The sequence below is a fragment of the Oryza brachyantha genome, chromosome 1, assembly GCF_000231095.2.
Source record: "Oryza brachyantha chromosome 1, ObraRS2, whole genome shotgun sequence".
Lineage (NCBI taxonomy): Eukaryota > Viridiplantae > Streptophyta > Magnoliopsida > Poales > Poaceae > Oryza > Oryza brachyantha.
Genome location: NC_023163.2, coordinates 24,125,419 through 24,141,922, shown reverse-complemented (window position 1 = coordinate 24,141,922; position 16,504 = coordinate 24,125,419). Strand labels below are relative to the sequence as shown.

The following is a 16,504-nucleotide window of genomic DNA, read 5'->3' as shown; positions in this document are numbered from 1 at the left end:
ATTGTTAATCTGAAATTTGGTTTTTTTCTACATTGCATTTACAAATGAAGTCCTCCTTTTTTTTACTTCTCGTTTGTTTAAATTTCTAAATAGTATTTCTAATAGGATTATATTTCTTGTTTTTCGATTAATTTGAGATTTTCCTATCCATGGGAGAAAATATGATGACTCCTCTATTACTCCTTCCGTTTCACGATATGAGATTTTCTAGACTTGTGTAAATTCATATGAATGAAAATGCATTATATTTAACGATATACATTGATCAATAGACGATTATCAGCAAGGCTAAAGAAATCTTATAACATGAAATAAAATGAGTATTTTATATATTATCTCTGTCCAAAAATGTAAGGGATTTTAGCTTATACATTTGTATTGTCAAAATCTCTTATTTTATGGGACAAAGATTTTATATAATAGATTATCTATGTAATTATATGCACTCCCTTCCGGGACTTTCTGTTGACAATATTTTTTTCTCTATTTTAGTTATCTCGCTCTTTATACACACCCATTTTAAGCCACACTGGTTACACGCTGAACGGTTCTTTGACATGCAAAATCGTATCAAGGTCCAGGAGAACAAGATTTGTTCTTTGGTCAACTCCGAATACAGGGACATGACCATCTTCAGGACTTCACCATTTCGAGTCTCGTACCGAAACTATTAGCTAATGTCAGCTCAAATGTTATTTTCCCATACATGCATCTGTCTTGTGTTGAGCATGCTCTCTAGATATCTACTTGCTGAAGGTTGCTTCTGATGATGTTGCCATCTTCTCTGTTCTCCTGGATGATACCCAACAGCTTGGACCTACTAATCCTCAGAATCTGAGACAGTTTGGTCGTCCGGCAGGTGAAGGGCTGTGGCTTGTTACACAGTACACCTATCTCCCCTAGCAGTTCTCCATCAGCTGATCTCCCGTAAACCTGAAACATGCGACCCAGGTGTCATTTTCCCAGTGCCTGTCTGATCTTTGTCAGGAAACCCGTAGTATCTGTCTTTTCTGAAAGAGCTCAAGATACGCACACCATTACCTGTTCCGCTCCGTCTAGTAATACCAGAATGTCCTGTTTATAAACATGCATGTTTTGTTAGCAGTCTAGTCGTCCTAGCCTCCTAGGAGGTTAAGTTCTGCAGCGATTATACATACATACACAATACAGTATACTATTAAAATTACTGGTAATAGATTTTACGTACTACTGCTCCGGATACAAGAAGATACAGGTCTGATGGGCTGTCATTCTGCAATATGATGTTTTCCCTTGGGGAGAAGTATTCTGCTTGCATCTCTGTTACCTGCGTGATTGATCCAGTGAAATTTGTCAAGGGCCCTCCATTACTGCGCGCATTTCCGATACAAAGTTCAGGTTTGATTTTCTCACCAACTGCTGGATGAACCTTGAGGAAACCCCCTTGAACAGGTAGGCTCCTTGAACAACCCGGAAGAAGAGGCAGTGAGAAATGCTGGCTCGCATCGCCCTCGGTAGGATGTCTAGCATCTCTTGTTGCTTCAGGCCCTCGGTCTTGTACCGGAGGCATATGTGGTTCAGCATCTGCTCCTCTATCTGCTGCGGCAGCTGGTTCCTCGCCGCGAATTCTGAAGCGGACTGAACCATATCCCTCTGCATCGTACAAGCCATGCATCTCACCACCACCACCACAATTACGATACAGCAATTACAGAAGGCATTGGCAGAGAGCAGCACGTACAAAGTCTCTGGTGCGGCTGGTGCTGTGGACGACGAGGTTGGTCATGTTGCCGATGAGGTAGGAGGTGAGCCAGAGGTTGAAGAGCATGTAGCAGATGCCGAACAGCATCTCCCTGGCGTTCTCGGCGTGCAGGTCGCCGTAGCCCGTGGTCGTCAGCGTCGTGATGGACCAGTACATGGCCGTCACGTACCGGATCCACAGCCCGTCCTCCCTGAAGTTGGGCATCACGGCGCCGATCCAGGTCCTCCTCGGGTCAGGGTACCTGTCGGCGATCAGGTAGTTGATGCACCCGGCACAGTGTATCGCGAAGAGGGTGACCTGAATGATGCAATGCATGGAGTTTCAGTGTTTCATTCGGTCCACTGCTTGGTCATTGGTAGAGAAGAACTGAGAGGAAGAGATCGTATCATGGGCGTACCGAGATGAGCTTTGTGCAGCGTATCACCGCGTAGTTGAACCGGATGTCCTTCTCAAGCCTGTGTCGTACCACACAGTATGTATGTCACACTGACCAGTGTAGTTACTAATTGAAAGAAATTTTGTAGTACACCTGTGACGCTTACCTTGCGAACAGCGAACTGACTCGACGCAACCGCCAGAGCCTGAGAACATTGAGAAACTTGAAGCCGAGGTCATGCTCGTGCTTGTTGAACAGCAGGCTGATGGAGTGGAATGGAACAGTCGAGCACACATCGAAGAGGAACCAGGACGACAGGTATCTGCACGCAGAGAGCACAAGAAAGTTAAAGTTGTGCATTGAGCACCTGATGCCGGCCTGTTCCCAGTAAACCAACTGTTCAGGTTCTGAAATAGTACGACATATATACCTGATTGCTATTTTCTTTGGATCATTAACAAGGTGGTAAGACTTCTTGTCCACGAACGGGACGAAGAAAGTAAGCATGATGTCGACGGCGAAAAACCCGTTGACGACATCGTCCATGACAAAAGGCGCGCTGGGAAGGTACCTCAGGAACGCGAACTCCAGCGGGCAAATCCACGCCGAGTAAACAACCAGAATGATCAGAAATGTTTCCCAGACCCTGCAGAGCAGCAAACAGAAATAAATGGATTTCAGTTCTTGATCGATCGACATCCATGAACAGTACAGAGGCAGAGGCATGCGTACTTGTAACGCGGGTCATAGGGCGAGACAAGGTATTTCCTGAGCTTAGGAGGCTGTTGAGCGGTAGCACCAAGCGATGGTAGGAGATCATCGGAGAAGTTGCACGCGGCAGTGAACCTGTTACCTGATCTGTCGTCGTCGTCGAAGCATGGGAAGCAATGCGGCCACAGCTTCATGCGAGAAGAACGTGCCATATAATTTCGGTTCAGGGAATCGATCAGTGCGAGCGTCACTGGAGGCTAGCTGCAGGAGAAGTCGGAGTGCTGAATTCTGCAGAGGGACGCCGCCGCGGCGTCGCGTATTTATAGTGGAGGAGACCTCGTACTGTTGCTCTGACTAGTGCCTTGTTTAGTTTACAAAATTTTTTTTCAAAACATCACATTGAATTTTCGGACACCTAAATAAAACATTAAACATAAATGAACCAAAAAACTAATTACACAGTTATGGAAGAAATCTTAAGACGAATCTTTTGAGCCTAATTAGCCCACGATTAGCCATAAGTACTACAGTAACCAACATGTGCTAATGACGGATTAATTAGGCTCAAAAGATTCGTCTCGCGGTTTCTAGGCTAGCCGTGAAATTCGTTTTTTCATTCGCGTCCAAAAACTCCTCCCAACATCCGGTCAAATATTTGACGTGACATTTTTCCCAAAAATTTTCTCAATCTAAACACCACCTAATTAACTATGGCGCCTAAAGCCTTAAAGTGGGTTTCATACTCACGTATAGTTTCATGGAACATGAACCGCTTTGCAGAAGATGATGGTACTTGCTTTTGGTCTCGTCAGTTGTCAGGTGTTGAAGACATGGTGATGGTTGTGCAGTTGCACTAATGTCAAATGCTTCCTGATCCGCAGTGTCGATGCCAGATTGATCCTGTGGTGATGGTGGCGCGGCCATTACCATAGTGGGGACGCGCAGAGGTTGTTAAGTTAGCTATCAGGCTAATTCGCGGCAAGATTAATGGCCAAATGGGCAGCAAGTTCTTTCAGTGAGCTAAAGTGTGTCGATGATAATCTGATCAGCAGGGAGGCATACTGACAATATTGTCTTTATTGTGCAAAGCCTGAAGATGCCCCTGCATGTTTTGTTATAGTTATAAGCGCGTCATTTAGACATGAACAAGAAGTGAGGATAGCATATCCGAGATACGCACAACTAGCTTAGTACGCCCTTTTTAAATATGGCACCGAAAGTATACGAGTGCAGATAGCATATTTTTCCTTAGGAAAAAAATGAACCGTTGCGCCACAATTTGTGATGTGTGTGCAATTTAGTCACTTGTAATTACTCAAAAAAGTCACTCATTTGCTTCCAGGGGTGCAAATCACATAAAACATGTACGCATGTTCGCTATTAAGTTAAATGTTATGTTGATTTTTTTCGCCAACATGGCCACACAATTCACAAGGTACGCTCTCATGCTAAAAGGCGTATTTTATTTTATTATGACAATTTTTTCATCAGCAATTTTTTTATTATGATATAATGTTAACATGAATATAATGTTATCATGTTTGTTTTCAAGATTACTTATTTATGATTGTGCTTTTATTACATAATAATATATTAGTAACAAAATACGCCTTATAGTTTTTCATTGGAGTGAGTAATATGTTAGCTATGCAATACTATTGGTAATAAATTTAATACATAAAAAATAAGAACGACTAGGGAACGGGATCCTGTTTGGATGGAATAATTAAAACAAATCGCGTCCACGCATCCTCGCGTTGTCCGCCTCCACACGTCGCATCTGTCCCGCCTTCGACAAACGTCTGTTCTGCAGTATTTCTGATAGAAAATATGAGACTAATATGCACTTGTTTTGCTTTCCATGCCCACATGGCTTACAAGCATATCATGTAGACTAATATGGCTTCCAATGTTGCGCTTCTAAAAGATCTTTATATTGTGTCCAACCCCGAAGTTAGTTTGATACATGTGATCGGCAATGAGAGAAAAATAGATCCAATAGTTAAATGACGGCCGGCAATATCAGTTAGCAACAACTTCTGTTTTTGTGGATGGAATCCCCCGAAATCAAACAGGCCACATAAAGAAGTATTTTGTGATATGTACTTTAGACAAATGATGTGGTATTTTCTTATAGCATCATTTTATCGTTTCTGAAATTGTGTCAGGAGGTATCATATTTTCTTGTGTAAATATTTAGTGTCTTTTTTAGGTACTAGATACCTACCTTCAGGTGTTTCCACAGAAACTGTAAAATTTATCTACCTTGTAAATGAAAGTGGGCTTATCTCAACCGAACTATCTCTTGTATTTCTCGATAATACATATAATATGAGCAATTTTACAGTTCTTGAGTAGGTACTGAGAGATACTAAAATTTTAGTATAAAACTTAGTACTTAGATACCAAGAGGAAGTGTACTTTCTTAAGAATTATAAAATTGCTCATGTAGTATTGGTTACTTGGAAGACATCGGGTAACCAAAATCATGTACAAGCCATGTTGCCGATAGGGATGTCAAAAAAGTTTGAGGCTCACGAGCTGCATGAGCGTCGTAACCTCAATTCGAGCAGTCCTTGGCTGAACTTCTGTGGAAGCTCACGAGATTTGTCGAGCTGAGCTTAAGCTTCAAACAATTTGTTGTCTATTTAATAAACTACTAGATCAAATATATCATTTTTATATATCCACATGATGAATCAACATATATTGGCATAATATATTTATTCTATTTCTTTTATTCCTCTTTCATCTATATGATTAAAGAGAAATTAATTGTTTCTCTCAAAAAATTATCCTTAAAATATATACATTATTTATAAACCAAGCTTGGTAATCGAGCTTGAGCCAAGCCTACTTAAGCTTAAAGGTCACGTAGGCTTGACCCGAGCTCAATTCGAGCTTGTGTCGAGCACACGGCTATGCAAACAAGCTCGCTCAAGCTCAGCTCTCAGACAACCCTAATTTATAACTATTGGCATCTATATAATAGACACGAAGCACCGAGGGACGAATGCGACCGCTTGAAGACTTTGGTTTGTTTTGATAATCTACACTCCTAAACAAAGTGAGTGACTCGTTTTAGCAATTTACAAGATAAGCCACAAGTTATACCCACATCACAAGTTACGGTACCACCTAGGAGTTTTACCATTTTCTATATTTATTATCTCCTCTGAGATCATGCACTGTATAAAGAGGTTGAAAAGAGGTCATTAAGCATGCATTTACTCTCCAAAGGCCTAAAAACTTTCATACTAAATGACAAAAAGTAATATATTAGGATAAAATATTGCACCATGATGAATCCAGATTTACACACCATCGCAAAAAGTGATAATTATTTACATGTCCTTGTAACTTGACCATGTTCTTTATGTGCTCTGAAATTGCCTGCCTCTTGTACCCTTCATTCTCGACTTTATCTTATTTGCACTAATTGCAACTCTACCTCTTTATTCATTTTTTATAAAAGTATTCATTAGCCCTGAACATGGTTAATACAAGGATAACAACTATGGCCGCGTTTGTTTCACGGATGGTATTACCCTTGCACGAAAAACGGAGTAATAGATTAGTACATGATTAATTAATTATTAAAAATATAAAATAAATTAATATGATTTTTTAAAACAACTTTCCTATAGAAAATTTTTGCAAAAAATACACCGTTTAGCAGTTCAAGAAATGTACACGCGAAAAACGAGGTGATAAGTTAACTTAGAGGACATGCCTAACGCGGCTTATAAGTATTGACTTATCCATGAGGAAATTAGGACATTATTTTCAAAATAATATAACATTGTATGTATGTGGTAAAATACTTAGGTAAAAAATAATTATCATGATGTTTATAAATAATTATGTGCCCAAACACATAAGAATTCATTAACAAAAATATAGAGAATTTCTTACATATTATTTTAGTAAAAATACAAAAAAGACTATGCGACTGCCTTCAATGGGATGTGAATGAAAGAGTACTCCCCATGTTTTATATTTTAAGTCATTTTAGCTTTGTCCTAAGTCAAACCTCCTTAAATTAAACTAAACTAAGCTTACAAAATGTATCTCGTATATAACTATATTAATCAATCTACCCGGTTAAACATCCAAACCAATTACAATCATACAATATACATGTCTCTTCTTTTTTATCAACACTGTATTTTTTAGACCTCTAGACCAGAGCATACATATAAAATTTTTGAGTTTCCTTAATAATATACTAACAGATAGTTAATTCTTTATATTAACAAGATTACCTTGTCCTGGAGGTGATCTTTGGTTCCTCTCCAACCACTCAACATAGCACGTATGCAGACCCTTTATGCATTTTTCCGCTTTTTTCAATTTGGAACCCAACTTTATGTTGAATAACTAAAGTAATCGTTGCTTTACCTGGGACTTTTCGCTTTTGGATTATTAGAATGAGAAAAGAAAAAAAATATCTAGTGATTCCACTGAGGCAAGATATTCCATATTCTTGATCTAGCTAGGCTTGACCATACAGTATGCTGATGTGTTATAAACTTTATTAATATAACACTATTGTTAAAGGAAAAGTGCAAAGCAAGGTTGGTTAACTGAAATAGTAAGTTTAGCACATGTCAAATAACCAAAGTTCCACTTGTTACGTAGGTGCGATAGTTGGCTTTTTATGGAAAAAACAAATGACTATTTACAAATGAAAAATTCTTTGTGAATAAAACTTTTATGTGTGTATACTTAGCAATAAAGTTGAGTTTAGAAAATAAACTTCTGTAAGAAAACCCTAATTTTAAGACTAATATTTCAAATTTTGGCTTATAAACATAAGTGAAAACGGAAAAGATGGGTTAGTACTGAACAACCGTCATTCCATGGGTACATGTCGAACTGTAATTGTTCAACATGGTTGTTGGCAGGGGTAAATCTATCTAACGACCATAGTTTGGGACAATGTTACGGTACTATTTACTTATAATGGTAGCAGTGTAGTGAAATTTATAGTATTTTTATTAAGTATATTAAATATTTTATTCTAAACTTTAGTAAGATATATTTATCTATTTATCTATTTTGAAATGAATAATATGACACATGATTTTATCATAGAGTTATATATTTTAATTTTAAATTTATTCTTATAGAATTTCTACTCCGCATACTAATGGTGTAGTCTAACAAAATCAGATTCGTTGAATCTAAAGTAATAAAGTAATAGACAGCTCCTAATCATCCGAGGATACCTTAAAAAATCCTTTGTGTAAAGGGGTTAAACTAGATGTTCAAGTGCATTTGGTTCTTCATGTATATGTCAGCTTATGTCTTACTCTAGCTAGTAAGGTGTTAATTACTATTTACCTACTACATTTTAATTTTTACCTAAGTCAAACTTTTTAAAACTTTACCAAACCTATAGACAAATGCAGTAAGATCTATAACACTAAGTTTTGCTAAATCCAACATTGAATATATTTTGATAATATTCTTTGTTGGATGTTGCCATGTTTTATTATAAATTTGGTTAAACTTAAAGCACCTCACATTTTTACTTATGTTTATGCTTATAAGCTAAAATTTGAATTTTAAAATTTAAGTGTGGAGTTAATTTTGGAATTTTTTAATCATACTTTGTTTTTCTATCTTTGCTTTTAGAGACTAAGAACATGCAGTTTCACTCATAAATTATTTTTAACCGTAAGTATGTAATTCTGCTTATGCTTGTAAAAAAAAGAGACTGAAATATATTTAACTTATAAAAAAATTAAAGTTTTATAATATGAAATAGAGGGATTACAATGGCGCACATATTTTTTGGTGCCATAATTGGGCTTGATCAATATTGCTTCATATTTTGACAGTTGAGCTGAGTTCGAGAATGACGTGTGATTTGTCTCAAACATGAGAAGAGCTCGTCTACTTTACAATTCTAATCCGGCACAGTCACATATGCAAGATATGTGTAAACATTTTTATTAAAATACTAAAAATAGAGATTTTTTGGCTTAAATAGCATTTTTAGCATCCCATTGAACAACCAAAATTCGAGAGGGTAGCAGTGATACGATTTGCTATGTGTATATCATGTTAGATGGCTTGTCAAAGAACCAGGTAACACGTCATAGCCTGTCAAACTATGAGTTTTTTTAAGGTACACAAAACAATAACAAAAGCGTGAGTGAGAATGGTGCAAATGTATGGTCCGGCTGCAGGTCCTCCAAAGTCCGAACTTCCATCAACAGTGTATAACAGCAAACAACCGAGCCTTGTCGCCGTCTATTGATTTACTCCTATCATCCTGAGCATGAGACTATATGAGAGTTCTCTGTAAGAAGAAACGAATAACCAAGCTCTGGTTAATACTTAGAGCTTCCTTAACGTCCTTGGAAAAGTATCCTGGTCTACCACGTTTTTTAATAGCTCAAGATACTTGTTAAGGACAATAAAAAAAACCATAATACTTAATACACACAGAAAGTGTACGAACTAGCTTGTACTACCTCACCTCCCAAGTGTACAACAATTAAGTCCCATCGTCGTTCTGATAGATGATGTACTAGACCACGCAAGTGCCTGCTGCTGGTACCCAGCACGAGTGAACGACCTGGACTCCATTACGCGCTGCTTCTGGTTGATCGAACGTGCTATATGATATATATCCAGGCCGGAGTGGCGATCGTGCAGTGCAGCCCAGCTCGGATCATGTCTTGGCACAGCTGCGAAAGATCATGCGGCGCCTTTACCCTGCACCATCGATCACAGCCCGCAGAGCGGGCGTGCACGCCTAGCTAGCTTTGCCCGTGGGAGCAAATCAGTCAAGAAACCCGAGAGTTTTCCGGCGAATTGATAGCTAGCAGCAATGTTTTCTCGTTCACAGAGCACCTGGGGAAGAAAACTTCAGGGTCTGCGTGGTCGTCGCCTCATTGCGTGCAGGCGCGGCACCAACGAAGCCTCTCGAGAGTGCACGGTGTGGTCAACTCAACAAGCCGGGACGCGCGCGCGCGCACACACACACACACATGACCCGAGTGGCACCAATTGCTCGGCAAGTTGTTTGCGGTTCTAACGGCGACTAGAGTGAACTGCGAAATTTTGTTTCTTTCTTTCTCAGTCTCTCCTTTTTCTGCATCCTACGCTGACCCGAAACACTTGATCTCCCCTAATTTTCCTTCTCACCTTCTCTTCCACTCGATCCATGGATGATCGTTTTGCTAACTCCTCCAGCAATGATTGTCTTCCTTCAGTGATTTGTTAAAGAGGTTTTTTAACTGCTGATTGACCTTGTGTCTGCACCAGTAAGTATACATACCATTCACGTATAAAAAGCTGCTGTCTCAAGCTAGTGACGTCTGACAACAAGCGCGACATCTAGTGGTGACTGGTGGCACTACAGAGTACTGGTAGTGCTCGGCGCAATTCAGGTTGTTCATGAGATAGGCGCCATGCAGATCTTGTCAAAGAGCTAGATCACCCTGGGGGAGATTTTGTCTGGGTCTGGTGCTTCAGCCAATCCGGAATTCCAGGACAGTTGGCCAGGTATATATATATACACGCAAAGGCCGGAACAACCGCTGGCGCTGGGGCTAGCGGCCCGGCCACGCTCATCGTGCTCGAGTCACCTGATGGAAGATGGAAGAGCGAGCAGACGGGAAGTTGTGGACGGGGGGAGAGCTCACATCCTCGGCCAACTCGCCGCCGATTATTAGCCGCTCTACATGGCTGTCAAATTCTTTTCATTAAAAGTTAACAAAAATAAATTTTGTTTGAAAAAATTATAAAACTAGACCCCAACACACAACTAATACGAAATATATAAAAAAAATTCACTAGACGATTTAATCAATGTGGCAAACGTATTTTGATACTTGTTGGATGGACGGCTAACTGTACTTGTCCTATATGCATGCGGCCCCTTAACGACCACCTACGAGACATTTAACTAGAGTTGGGGCTACTTGTTGCCGCTTAAAGTGGATAAAATGCCATTAAGAGGTTGTTAAGAGACCTGTCTGTGAAATCGTCAGCGTCTCCTCTCTTTAAGTGTTCACGGCTTGCCATGGCCGTCGACTAATGTTTATCACGTCGTATGTATGGGCAGTATGGCCCAACTATCACCTATTGGCTAGGCATTGGGGTCTTAGGGTCTAGTTTTAAAAATTTTTAAAACAAAAATTTATTTATGTTATTTTTTATTAAAAAATATAAATAAGAAAAAAATACAAGTCAGTCTATGGTGCGGTGGAGACGGCTGAAACAGAGGAAGACGACAACGGGCTGTGTTAAAGCCAAAGACAAATATTATATTTATAAATAAAAAATAATTTGTGAGTAAAAATTTTATATATGTATTCTTAGGGATCGAAAAACAAGGTTTGAAAATAAACCTGCTGAAAAATCATAAAATTAACTCTAAATTTAAGGTTAGAATATAAATTTAAGCTTTTAAAAATAAGCGAAATGAAAAAGATGTGGCGGATGGTTTTAGGCACCGAGCGAGCGCGCGCGAATTAGACTTTTCGGGGCCATGACGTCCGGGTGTGGAGTCGGTGATTCAATTTGGATGTTCGGCCCAACGGCCCAGTCTAGAGGGACGCGCTCCAATACACAGACCTAGAACGTGCCGGTGGTATTTGGCGTTTGGTTTGGTTCTCTCCCCCTCCCACCGCCGCCGCTAGTCCGGCAATCCGCCGATGCTTGCAGCCGTCGGAAGAGGGTCACCCCGATATATTCTCAAAATATAAAAAAGGTGCGCGCCAAGCTGCAATGCAATGTCGATGCAAGCGATTGGGGCCAACACCGTCCAAAAGCTCTCGCGAGGAGGCCCCCGGAGCGGCACTGCGGCAGGCAGACGACGAACTCTCCAGGATCCAGGTACAAACCAAAACTTTGTGGCTTTCTGCTTGTACGCAGCTACGCGTTGCGTGATAAATTTTCATCAAGGCATACCACGAGTACCATAGATGTCCAAAACTGGCACTCAGAGATTCAGTTTTTCAGACAGGAAGGATGATGGGGGAGTGGATCAACTCCTTGAATTTCTAATATATTGAAGAGATGATCTTTGAACATTACAAGCTCTTGGCGCACTCAACCGCACACTTCCACATTAGCATGCTACTTTCTGAATCCCAAAAGAAAGCAACAGAAACAGCCATACATAGCTTCAGATAACATTAGCCTAAAGCTCACAATCTCACACTACTCAACCCTCATAGAAACTTCAAGCTTACTGCCAAAACTAATGGCCTCCTCATACTTACAGAAGAGGTTTATATATATCCTTAGACCATAACCACTACCGACACTTAGAACAACATCAGACCAACGATGCTAACAATGCCAAGCAGCAGCCCAAGACTAGCCTTCAACCCAGCAGCACCATTCAAGCCCCAGACACGCACCTCATCGATCACTGGCCCACAGAGCGAACTGTGGTCATCGCTTCTCGTGTTGTAATACACGCTGTAGAACGCTACCCGCGTCCTCTCAGCTCGTGCTGTGAATGTCACGTTTGCAGCCTGGCTTGTGGCGTTGCCCATGGGCGAGTAGTGGAAGTTCTGGGCCTGGTCGCCTGCGAATGCCATGACAGCCAACGGTGGCTGGCATGAATCCCCTGCCGAGCCCAGTGTGAATGTCAGGCTGTACTCTTTCTGAGGAGTTGTCTCGACCATCTGTGAGATGATGCCTTCCTTCCCCGACAGAAGCTCAATGGCACGCTTCCCTTGGGGAACGGTGTATTGGTCAGAGTCGACAAAGCGGACAGCACGGTTTGACTCGATCATCCAGCCAGGCAAGGCAGATGTCTGCTCATCAAGGTTGGTTGGAAGAAGCACCCCAAAGCTCGTGTTTGGAAACATCCACGGACCCTCCTCAAAGTCTCCATTGGTCACCACGTTATCTGTTGAAGACAGACATTAGCAAGTTATACTTGCGAACCATACTCACAAAAAATGAACTAGAGCACCTTTAGCTCCCTAAGACATCCTGCAAGGATATATACACTCTAGTAAGTACAGAGACAAGCAGCATTGACATACCCTTTGGTTTGTCTGGAGTGAAGAGCTTCTTTACGGCAACATTATCAAGGATAGGCCCACAAGTCGGATCATCTTCCATACCAGGGTTCCTGAACTCAAGACTTGCCTGCTCATCTGTTGCCTGAAAAGCCAATGCATATGCATCCCAGCCTTCTATGTTGTACAGTGTCTGTAAATCCACCATCTGTGAAACACCACCGAGCACCGACACATTCAATGACTCTAGTTGTGCACATGTCCGGGCAGCACTGAACGTTATAGCATACTCCGAGCCCTTCTCAACCTGCACCACCTGCCCTATACTTGCATCGTTCCCAAGACGTACAGCATGATCCCCTGGCATGAAAATCCAAATATTAAACACACCAAATACAAATTAAACCAGGTGCAGCTTGATTGATCAGATACGAGAGGAGAAAAGGCTCTGTAGGATACCCTGTGGAACAATAAGAATCATGCCACCTTGGTGCTGGCCTGCTGAGATGAGCTCAACTGTCCCATTGATTGTCCAGCCAGGAATCGAAGACGCACCCTCAGCAACTGAAGCGGATTTGACAAAACCGCCAGCTGGTGCTGTCTCAAAGTCACCATTGCTGAGCAAGCCTGTTGTGCAAGGAGATCACTTGCTCATGTAAGTGCCAAGGTCAACTCAGTAACAGATGTCCAACAGTAAATGAATTTCAATCCAAGACCAAGAGGCAGCAAATATACTTCTCCAGAACTCTACTTAATATCTAACAGATGTCCAACAGTGAATGAATTTCAATCCAAGACCAAGAGGCAGAAAATATACTTCTCCAGAACTCTACTTAATATCTACCCATGTGTTATGTGCAACTGTTCCCATGCAAGTGATGTCATGTACATCTACTGCAAGTCTGCAATGTAATAAAACCATAACTAGTTTAAGTTGTGTAGCTCTAGCATACTGTAAAATAAGATGAACCAAAAACCCGATCCCCTACTGAACCTAGTACAATGTGTGCTGGACAATCTTTATGAGCGCATATTAAAACAATATACAGCTCAGAGTGAATTGAATGGCACTGTACTGTGTACAGCTCCAGCCTAATGCATGATAGTGAGAAAAAAATTATTTCAGATATTAAACGATGTTTACTGGAGCCTTTATGCAAACATGTGTAGCAAGTGAAATGAACCATCACAAGAGTTTGAGAAATTCACTTCCAAGACTGTTTTTTGGAACTTCCCGAGCTTGTTTTTTAGGGCTATCCTCCCTAGTTGAAAACACAGTAACACAGACCAACCGTAGCATATTTAAGTATCCTGCCAAAATTTAACAGCGAAACCGCTGGTTCAGTACTAGTAGCTACTAGGAGAGGAACATGTCCATGTTTTTTCTATTGTACATCCAATGCATTTCATTGGGGCACTACAGGTAGGCCACTTTACTATGCTTCAGTGTCCTTACAAGGACAGCCATGTGGCTAGGCACGACGATTTTATGTGGTGAGAGTGAAACATCCACCAACCCATACCCTAACAGCCACCCCCACCATGGAGAGCCCCATGCAGGGTGGTCCAGAGCAAATCACCAGGGCCCGTAGCGTAATTCTGGGGAGGTGAAGGTACGAAAAATTAAGAGACAGGCATGGACCCTCACGGCCATCCTTTTAATAAGCCATTTGACCTTTTACGAGAGGATTCATTGAACACATTGCAGGACACTGGCTTCTGCTCTGCTGTTTGGCCTGGATCCGAGTTTACTGCTGCCCCTGATTTCCTTTTGACTTTCTGGTAACTTCCTCCATGCAAAGAGGTCATAATACCCCCTTTGGACAATAGGAAACTCTTTCAGTTACAAGCCTGAACATTTTCTGAATCTTTGGAAGTGTTCTATTAGAGGGCATTTTGCACCCAACAGAATGTCTTTCCCATCATATGGGACAGCTCATTGGGGGTTACTAGTCATTTTCAAACATAAAATTGCATGATACATAAAAGATATCTTCATAATATCCCAAAGATCTTTGGAAAGGTATATATACAGACATATATACTAGACTTGAATGCAAGCGAGTATTAAGGAGGGAGGATGTGTATTTAGCAAAGTTAAAGATTTTTACCCAAATAATGTACTTCAGAAGTGGTTGCACTACCTACAAACAAAACCACAAGAGTTTTGGTAGTGTAACAACATTCCCAGGTAAGCTTTGGTTCAAGTAGTAGCAGTATAACAGTTCAGTTTTTTGCTGTTCTGACTTCAGTAACAGGCCAGGTCCAAATCTTTATAACTAAGAGTTTCACGTTTTCCCTAACTCTTTGTAGGAGTAAATTTTTATGCCAAGGATCCTTCCTACTTTTGAGGACCTTTACTTTGCAGGTTTACTGAACCATTCTCTACAAAAAGGAAAAAATAAAACGGATTCACTTTACCTTGTTGTATATCCATCACACTCCTTCCTCACGAGTGCAGACACATTTCTTGATTCATAATGCACAAAGCTAGCTTCTTGGCATGCTTTACCACAGTCCATTAGTCCTCAATGCTATTTTCCTAGCCACACTTCAAAATTCCCCTCAGTGCTATGTACGTATGCTAATGAACCCAGCAGTTCTTGGACAAAGGCTGAATGCAGATAAGTACTAAAACCCTATGATTCTCAAATGTTGAGATCTGACGCAGGAGGCAACCCCATCCCCAAAATCCAACCAAATATTGCACAGAGATGTCAAAAAGGCTACCTTGGGCAGCCACATGCGGACATCAGAGTAGCAAGAAGAGCAGCAGCACTACAGATCCTCTGGCGAGGGCAAGAACAGAAATGATCGAAGAAGAGACAGCAGCAAGCATACCATCCTCCACCGCGGCGGCTGAGACCTGATGGGAGGGCGCCGCCAGCAGAAGCAGGCCCAGGCACAGCCCCAGCAATGCGTGCCTCCTCGCTGAACCTCTCTCCATCTCCTCCTAGCCTCCTCGAGCCCCTCAGCTCCTCCCTCCTCCTCCCTCTCCGAAGAAGAACAGTGGGGGGAGTGAGCAGGAGGAGGACTGGAGGTAGGAGACAAGACAACGGATGGCTGTATCTGCGTGTGCTTGGTCGAGCCCTCACTGGGCTGGCTGGAGGCAGCTCTCTCTGCTCACTCCTGCTTTTTATGGGACTCCTCTGATGGCGATTCCCTTTTCCTTTGGCACTTTGCTGGCCACCACCCCCATTATTCTACCCTCGCAGGCCTGAGCGGTGACCACTTGTGAATGGTGAGAATGGCGTCAATAGTCAATACTGTACTACAGAGGTCATCTTCCATTTGCTTTTTTCCTCAGCGTTTAGATTGAGAAAATTTTTAGAAGAAATGTCACATTAAATATTTGATCGGATGTTGGAAGGGGTTTTCGGACATGAATGAAAAAACGAATTTCACGACTAGCCTATAAACCACGAGACGAATCTTTTGAGTTTAATTAATCCGTCATTAGCATTTGGTTACTGTAGCACTTATGGCTAATCATGGACTAGCTCAAAAGATTCGTCTCAAGATTTCTTTCATAACTGTGCAATTAGTTTTTTGATTTATCTATATTTAATGCTTTATTTAGGTGTTAAAAAATTCGATGTAATGTTTTTGGAAAGCCTTTGTCGAGCACAAAAAGACGCCGCACAGCTGCCGCTTCACCGGAACACGGATGTACAGTAG

General features: G+C 41.3%; 2 protein-coding genes across 2 annotated transcripts; both read right to left on the bottom strand.

Annotated features, from left to right (window-relative positions):
* Positions 1 to 438: 438 nt before the first annotated feature.
* On the bottom strand, positions 439 to 3,115 carry LOC102722537 (potassium channel KAT3). Its single transcript, XM_006644666.2, has 9 exons — positions 2,850 to 3,115; positions 2,548 to 2,763; positions 2,284 to 2,439; positions 2,139 to 2,196; positions 1,721 to 2,038; positions 1,393 to 1,632; positions 1,208 to 1,306; positions 1,042 to 1,074; positions 439 to 933 (listed from the first exon to the last, which is right to left on the bottom strand). Exons 1-9 carry the CDS (start codon positions 3,038 to 3,040, stop codon positions 736 to 738), a joined length of 1,509 nt encoding a protein of 502 aa, XP_006644729.1. The 5' UTR covers positions 3,041 to 3,115; the 3' UTR covers positions 439 to 735.
* Positions 3,116 to 11,825: 8,710 nt separating this feature from the next.
* Positions 11,826 to 15,950, bottom strand: LOC102722258. Its single transcript, XM_006644665.3, has 4 exons — positions 15,668 to 15,950; positions 13,286 to 13,453; positions 12,851 to 13,186; positions 11,826 to 12,711 (listed from the first exon to the last, which is right to left on the bottom strand). The coding sequence occupies exons 1-4, from the start codon at positions 15,771 to 15,773 to the stop codon at positions 12,119 to 12,121; spliced, it is 1,203 nt and encodes a 400-aa protein (XP_006644728.1). The 5' UTR covers positions 15,774 to 15,950; the 3' UTR covers positions 11,826 to 12,118.
* Positions 15,951 to 16,504: the final 554 nt, after the last annotated feature.

Coding starts and splice junctions, on each gene's coding strand:
- LOC102722537 (XM_006644666.2), bottom strand. CDS start 3,040: ATGGCACGTTCTTCTCGCATGAAGCTGTGGCCGCATTGCTTCCCATGC. Junction 2,764..2,849: donor CCCTATGACCCGCGTTACAA/GTACGCATGCCT, acceptor GCTGCTCTGCAG/GGTCTGGGAAACATTTCTGA. Junction 1,075..1,207: donor TTCTTGTATCCGGAGCAGTA/GTACGTAAAATC, acceptor GTTTATAAACAG/GACATTCTGGTATTACTAGA.
- LOC102722258 (XM_006644665.3), bottom strand. CDS start 15,773: ATGGAGAGAGGTTCAGCGAGGAGGCACGCATTGCTGGGGCTGTGCCTG. Junction 13,187..13,285: donor GATTCTTATTGTTCCACAGG/GTATCCTACAGA, acceptor TTTTCATGCCAG/GGGATCATGCTGTACGTCTT. Junction 12,712..12,850: donor CACTCCAGACAAACCAAAGG/GTATGTCAATGC, acceptor TGTCTTCAACAG/ATAACGTGGTGACCAATGGA.